The sequence below is a fragment of the Taudactylus pleione genome, unplaced genomic scaffold (genome assembly GCF_031769625.1).
Source record: "Taudactylus pleione unplaced genomic scaffold, aTauple2 ptg000460l, whole genome shotgun sequence".
Taxonomy (NCBI): Eukaryota; Metazoa; Chordata; class Amphibia; order Anura; family Myobatrachidae; genus Taudactylus; species Taudactylus pleione.
This window is the reverse complement of record NW_028284862.1, coordinates 267,062-274,987: the sequence shown is the minus strand read 5'-3', so window position 1 is coordinate 274,987 and position 7,926 is coordinate 267,062. Positions and strand designations below refer to the sequence as shown.

At 43.5% G+C, this 7,926-nt stretch overlaps 1 protein-coding gene across 1 annotated transcript in view; it reads right to left on the bottom strand.

Moving 5' to 3' along the window:
• Nucleotides 1-497: 497 nt before the first annotated feature.
• LOC148504695 (cytochrome P450 11B, mitochondrial-like) overlaps nt 498-7,926 on the bottom strand; it is an 87,908-nt gene continuing 80,479 nt past the window's right edge. The window contains exons 7-9 of the mRNA XM_088448588.1: nt 6,116-6,194; nt 1,364-1,555; nt 498-608 (exon numbers count right to left, since the gene is read on the bottom strand). Of these exons, the coding sequence (XP_088304714.1) occupies nt 498-608; nt 1,364-1,555; nt 6,116-6,194 (382 nt within the window). The remainder of the gene's footprint in view (nt 609-1,363; nt 1,556-6,115; nt 6,195-7,926) is intronic.

Below are 7,926 nucleotides of genomic sequence, written 5' to 3'. Positions count from 1 at the left end.
GGCACTATGATACTGAGACCCTCCCACTGCAGGGTGACACAGACATACAGGCACTATGACACAGAGACCCTCCCACTGCAGGGTGACACAGACATACAGGCACTATGACACTGAGAGACCCTCCCACTGCAGGGTGACACAGACATACAGGCACTATGATACTGAGACACCCTCCCACTGCAGGGTGACGGATATAATAGGGCGATGCTATATGAGGTGGGCTGTGGGGTGACAGAACAGCACGTGTGTCATTATAGTATGTGATATGAGCTGTATTACATACATGTAGCATGTGAGGTGCCTCGTGTCATGCATTCTGTATGTATGGGAATGGATGTTTCTTCTTACTCTTCATATATTGCATAATGCTGTACATAACATTGCTCCATTATCCCTGTCCCTAAGAGCTTACAATCTATGCTCCATGGGAAGCGGGGGAGGCTGTTGTCGTTTGGAGCAGTCGCTGCAGAGTCCTGTGGTCTGGTCACAGCTCAGCTTCAGATTGGTCGGAAGGTGAGAAGTGGCGGTTTCTCCGGCATCAGGATAAAACCGAATACGGTCTTAATGTCATCTTTACACACCGTGTCAATCTGGAAGTTCTTCAACATCTAAAAGGAGAGAACCGAGTCATACACTGGACAGACAGACATAACAACAAGCGCACTGCGGCCCGGCCTAGGAAACCCCCCCATGTTCCCTTTCCCTCTCCTGTATGTACACTGATGTATAGTCAGAGGGACGGTTATCCAAACTGGGATAAGCTGATGCAATTCACCCTATCAGAGTCCAGGGGTCACTTTCAGGTGCAATGAATAAACCGACAGCAAACGTGTGATTGGCTGTTTTGTCTTATTAGGGTTTATGTACTGAGCATTGGGTTCTAAAACCGGGCGATTCTCATTGTGTTTACGCTCGAAATTTAAAAGGGCAATGATGTTACCAGCTAAGCACGTCTAGTAAATGCATTGCCTTTTTAAATTTCGGGCATAAACATTATCGGAAGCACCGTGTTTTAGAACCTGATGCTTAGTAAATAAACTCTTAATAACTTACCGCACAGGATCTCAAACTCGGTCCTCAGGACCCCAAACCGTGCATGTTTTCCAGGTTTCCTCACAGAATCACAAGTGAAAGAATGAGCTCCACCTGTAACTCATTTAAAATGTGTCAGTCAGTAATGATTACACCTGTGCACCTGCTGGGTGATCTGGAAAATGTGACCTGTGTGGGGTCCTGAGGACTGAGTTTGAGAACCTCTGCCTTACCCCAAACCACAGGACCTTTAGTCTCCCCTACACTGGCCTTGTCCTGGGGAGAGCTGCCAGTCTGTCCTCATCGTTCCTCACTCACAGCACAGACTCACGTGCATCAGGAAGAGCATTATCTCCATCTCAGCGATTCTGCGGCCAATACATTGGCGAGAGCCGAAGCCGAACGCCAGCGCCTTAAAGTTTGAGTCATTTCTGCGCATCCAGCGCCTGGGATCATAACGTAGGGGATCTTGGAATACCAGAGGGCTGCGTCCCATGGGATACAGTCCCACCTGGACCAGGGTCTGCAGGAAAACAGCACAGGTTACATAAAGATTATATACATAACAAGTAAAAATGGTGATATATGGGTCGGTGTTGCCATAGTAGGTAATAATGATGATATATTGGTCGGTGTTGCCATAGCAGGTAATAATGATGATATATGGGTCGGTGTTGCCATAGTAGGTAATAATGATGATATATTGGTCGGTCTTGCCATAGCAGGTAATAATGATGATATATTGGTCGGTCTTGCCATAGCAGGTAATAATGATGATATATTGGTCGGTGTTGCCATAGTAGGTAATAATGATGATATATTGGTCAGTCTTGCCATAGCAGGTAATAATGATGATATATTGGTCGGTGTTGCCATAGCAGGTAATAATGATGATATATTGGTCGGTGTTGCCATAGTAGGTAATAATGATGATATATTGGTCGGTGTTGCCATAGTAGGTAATAATGATGATATATTGGTCGGTGTTGCCATAGTAGGTAATAATGATGATATATTGGTCGGTGTTGCCATAGCAGGTAATAATGATGATATATTGGTCGGTGTTGCCATAGCAGGTAATAATGATGATATATTGGTCGGTGTTGCCATAGTAGGTAATAATGATGATATATTGGTCGGTGTTGCCATAGCAGGTAATAATGATGATATATTGGTCGGTGTTGCCATAGCAGGTAATAATGATGATATATTGGTCGGTGTTGCCATAGCAGGTAATAATGATGATATATTGGTCGGTGTTGCCATAGCAGGTAATAATGATGATATATTGGTCGGTGTTGCCATAGCAGGTAATAATGATGATATATTGGTCGGTGTTGCCATAGTAGGTAATAATGATGATATATTGGTCAGTGTTGCCATAGCAGGTAATAATGATGATATATTGGTCGGTGTTGCCATAGTAGGTAATAATGATGATATATTGGTCGGTGTTGCCATAGCAGGTAATAATGATGATATATTGGTCGGTCTTGCCATAGCAGGTAATAATGATGATATATTGGTCGGTGTTGCCATAGCAGGTAATAATGATGATATATTGGTCGGTCTTGCCATAGCAGGTAATAATGATGATATATTGGTCGGTGTTGCCATAGCAGGTAATAATGATGATATATTGGTCGGTGTTGCCATAGCAGGTAATAATGATGATATATTGGTCGGTGTTGCCATAGTAGGTAATAATGATGATATATTGGTCGGTGTTGCCATAGTAGGTAATAATGATGATATATTGGTCGGTGTTGCCATAGCAGGTAATAATGGTGATATATGGATCGGTGTTGCCATAGTAGGTAATAATGATGCTATATTGGTCGGTGTTGCCATAGCAGGTAATAATGATGATATATTGGTCGGTGTTGCCATAGTAGGTAATAATGATGATATATTGGTCGGTGAAACTCTTATTCACCTTTATGTATCAATTACACCTTAGGTGACACCTAGGGATATATCTCCACTCGTTTATTAATTTCATCTCTATTCAGTATTTTTGGTTTAGTTATTCTTTATTTATTTATTTTCTTCATTTATTTTCTTTCTATATTTATTTATTTTCTTCATTAATTATTTAATTAATTATTTTTTTATTTATTATTATTTTTATTTATCTTTATTTTATCTTTTCTTTACTGTGTTTATTTGTGTGTATATTTATATATATATATATATATATGTATACTTTGCATATATATATATATATAGATACATTTATACAAGCAATATCATACCTATTTATCTATGTATGTGGAACCTTATTATCCAGCCTATCAGCTACACATTATAGATAGCACTCTCAGGAGGATGTAATCACCAAGGTGACCCGCCCTCCTGTCAATCACAATTTGAACCAATCACAGACATTGTCGCTGTATTTGAAGGCTCAAGCAGCAGTACTAGAACAATTCAACTCCCAGAAGAAGACCTGACAGGTCGAAACGCGTTGGAGGAACACTGCAATCCCTATCTAACAGCGTCTCCAGTACCACATTTGCCGTCCAACTGTTTCAGCTTACCACTACCGGAACTTGAATCTACTAGCGAGCAACAGAAGCGCGCCATCACCGCCGACGAAGAAGACCGCCGGGACCGGCAGCTTGGCAACCGGGTAAGTATCCTCTGGTGCAGAGTCATCCGCGGCCCCCGGCTTGCACAAGCCAGGACCGTAGGCACACCTCCCCTGTCTGGCACCTGGTGCTCGCGCACGGACCTGTCCCCTGGCAACAGGGACAGTGTCCGTGATCTCGGCACTCAGGGCGCCCGTGAAGCAGAGTGATCCCCGGCGCTCGCCACAGCCAGCCTCCCCCACACTACACGGAGAATAACCCGGGCAACGTACAGACATCCACAGGACTTACAGCATACCACCGAGGTACCCCTTTGGAGCTAGCGGGACGCCGCTAGATCTCCCTGACTAAATACTATACTTTAACCATCTCTATCATATTGACTATTCAGTTGGCGGCATCTAAGGTTGAGACCAGTACCAGTGCCTATTCACAAATAGATCGGCACATTTGCTATTTATATTTTGTTTATTTTTGATTATATTTTGTTAATTTTATTTTTGTTTATATTTGTTTAATTTTCCTTCTGATAATTTTGACATATTGCAGCATTGTCCATTATGTTTATTTGTTTGTTTATTCTGTTGGTGTATAACCAATGGTTTACAGGCACCATATTATATTGCATTACAATTGTAGTGACTATTATTGTGAAACTTTTATCAGTAAAAGCAACATTTGTTTCTTAGTTGGTACCCTCTCATCATTTTGGGTTCTACAACTTTAGAATATATTTAGATTATACAGAGTTCCGGAAATAGGTTGTGCGCAGCATCTGGTACCCACGTTTCTCAATAATGATGATATATTGGTCGGTATTGCCATAGCAGGTAATAATGATGATATATTGGTCGGTATTGCCATAGCAGGTAATAATGATGATATATTGGTCGGTGTTGCCATAGCAGGTAATAATGATGATATATTGGTCGGTATTGCCATAGCAGGTAATAATGATGATATATTGGTCGGTATTGCCATAGCTGGTAATAATGATGATATATTGGTCGGTATTGCCATAGCAGGTAATAATGATGATATATTGGTCGGTGTTGCCATAGCAGGTAATAATGATGATATATTGGTCGGTGTTGCCATAGCAGGTAATAATGATGATATATTGGTCGGTATTGCCATAGCAGGTAATAATGATGATATATTGGTCGGTGTTGCCATAGCAGGTAATAATGATGATATATTGGTCGGTGTTGCCATAGCAGGTAATAATGATGATATATTGGTCGGTATTGCCATAGCAGGTAATAATGATGATATATTGGTCGGTATTGCCATAGCAGGTAATAATGATGATATATTGGTCGGTATTGCCATAGCAGGTAATAATGATGATATATTGGTCGGTGTTGCCATAGCAGGTAATAATGATGATATATTGGTCGGTGTTGCCATAGCAGGTAATAATGATGATATATTGGTCGGTATTGCCATAGCAGGTAATAACGATGATATATTGGTCGGTGTTGCCATAGTAGGTAATAATGATGATATATTGGTCGGTGTTGCCATAGTAGGTAATAATGATGATATATTTGTCGGTGCTGCCATAGTAGGTAATAATGATGATATATTGGTCGGTGTTGCCATAGTAGGTATTAATGATGATATATTGGTCGGTATTGCCATAGCAGGTAATAATGATGATATATTGGTCAGTGTTGCCATAGTAGGTAATAATGATGATATATTGGTCGGTTTTTCCATAGAAGGTAATAATGATGATATATTGGTCGGTGTTGCCATAGTAGGTAATAATGATGATATTTTGGTTGGTGTTGCCATAATAGGTAATAATGATGATATATTGGTCAGAATTGCCATAGTAGGTAATAATGATGATATATTGGTCGGTGTTGCCATAATAGGTAACAATGATGATATATTGGTCGGTATTGCCATAGTAGGTAATAATGATGATATATTGGTCAGAATTGCCATAGCAGGTAATAATGATGATATATTGGTCGGTGTTGCCATAGCAGGTAATAATGATGATATATTGGTCGGTATTGCCATAGTAGGTAACAATGATGTTATATTGGTCGGTGTTGCCATAGTAGGTAATAATGATGATATATTTGTCGGTGTTGCCATAGTAGGTAATAATGATGATATATTGGTCGGTATTGCCATAGTAGGTAATAATGATGATATATTGGTTGGTGTTGCCATAGTAGGTAACAATGATATATTGGTCAGAATTGCCATAGCAGGTAATAATGATGATATATTGGTCGGTGTTGCCATAGTAGGTAATAATGATGATATATTGGTCAGTGTTGCCATAGTAGGTAATAATGATGATATATTGGTCGGTGTTGTCAGTTGGTTTGGATTTAGTGTCTGAGCGATGGGCGATAGTATGAAGTCATAGACAGCAGTGACTGTAGCCGCCATTACACAGTTTATCTTCCCAGAACACTCAAGACCTGGGCACCCCTGGGTGACAGGGACATTAGAGGAAGAGGTCTCACCCCGTTGGGAATGTGGTAGTTATGCAGCGTGATGTCCTTTGTCAGATGTCTCTGGACCGTGATTCCCACTGGATACAACCTGCAGAGAAAAGGGACCATTAGATCATGTACACAGGGCCTGAAATCTCGCAGGTGCCGGCTGATGTATTGAGCAGCTCTTATACATAGCAGCATCTGCTAACAGAGAGGCAGAATAATGATAATCTGGCTGCAGAGTTTGGGAAGAGGATGCGTCAGTGACAGCAGAGCCCCCACGGCAATACCCGCTGAACCATACGATGATCTCCTCTCTGATGGCCCAATGCCAGGTTATTCCCAGTTATACTGTAATGTGCTGCGGGCGCTGCATCCGTATTAATATTCTAACTTGCAGAATAGTAACCCATTTCATGCCCGCTAAGGGGCTGTGCGCAAGGTCTTATTTAACATCCTGGCACAGAGGTTACTAGTTACTGTAAGGCACTGGCGTGGCCCCATCTCCCCATCCTGGCACAGAGGTTACTAGTTACTGTAAGACACTGGCATGGCCCCATCTCCCCAACCTGGCACAGAGTTTACTAGTTACTGTAAGGCACTGGCATGGCCCCATATCCCCCATCCTGGCACAGAGGTTACTAGTTACTGTAAGGCACTGGCATGGCCCCATCTTCCCCATCCTGGCACAGAGTTTACTAGTTACTGTCAGGCACTGGCATGGCCCCATCTCCCCCATCCTGGCACAGAGGTTACTAGTTACTGTAAGGCACTGGCGTGGCCCCATCTCCCCATCCTGGCACAGAGGTTACTAGTTACTGTAAGACACTGGCATGGCCCCATCTCCCCCATCCTGGCACAGAGGTTACTAGTTACTGTAAGGCACTGGCATGGCCCCATCTCCCCCATCCTGGCACAGAGTTTACTAGTTACTGTAAGGCACTGGCATGGCCCCATCTCCCCCATCCTGGCACAGAGGTTACTAGTTACTGTAAGGCACTGGCATGGCCCCATCTCCCCCATCCTGGCACAGAGGTTACTAGTTACTGTAAGGCACTGGCATGGCCCCATCTCCCCCATCCTGGCACAGAGGTTACGCCCCATCTCCCCCATACTGGCACAGAGGTTACTATATACTGTAAGGCACTGGCATGGCCCCATCTCCCCCATCCTGGCACAGAGGTTACTACTTACTGTAAGGAACTGGCATGGCCCTATCTCCCCCATCCTGGCACAGAGGTTACTAGTTACTGTAAGGCACTGGCATGGCCCTATCTCCCCCATCCTGGCACAGAGGTTACTAGTTACTGTAAGGCACTGGCATGGCCCTATCTCCCCCATCCTGGCACAGATTTTACTAGTTACTGTAAGGCACTGGCATGGCCCCATCTCCCCCATCCTGGCACAGCGGTTACTAGTTACTGTAAGGCACTGGCGTGGTCCTATCTCCCCCATCCTGGCACAGAGGTTACCAGTTACTGTAAGGCACTGGCATGGCCCTATCTCCCCCATCCTGGCAAAGAGGTTACTAGTTACTGTAAGACACTGGCATGGCCCCATCTCCCCCATCCTGGCACAGAGGTTACTAGTCACTGTAAGATACTGGCATGGCCCCATCTCCCCCATCCTGGCACAGAGGTTACTAATTACTGTAAGGCACTGGCGTGGCCCCATCTCCCCCATCCTGGCACAGAGGTTACTAGTTACTGTAAGGCACTGGCGTGGCCCTATCTCCCCCATCCTGGCACAGAGGTTACTAGTTACTGTAAGGCACTGGCATGGCCCTATCTCCCCCATCCTGGCACAGAGGTTACTAGTTACTGTAAGGCACTGGCGTG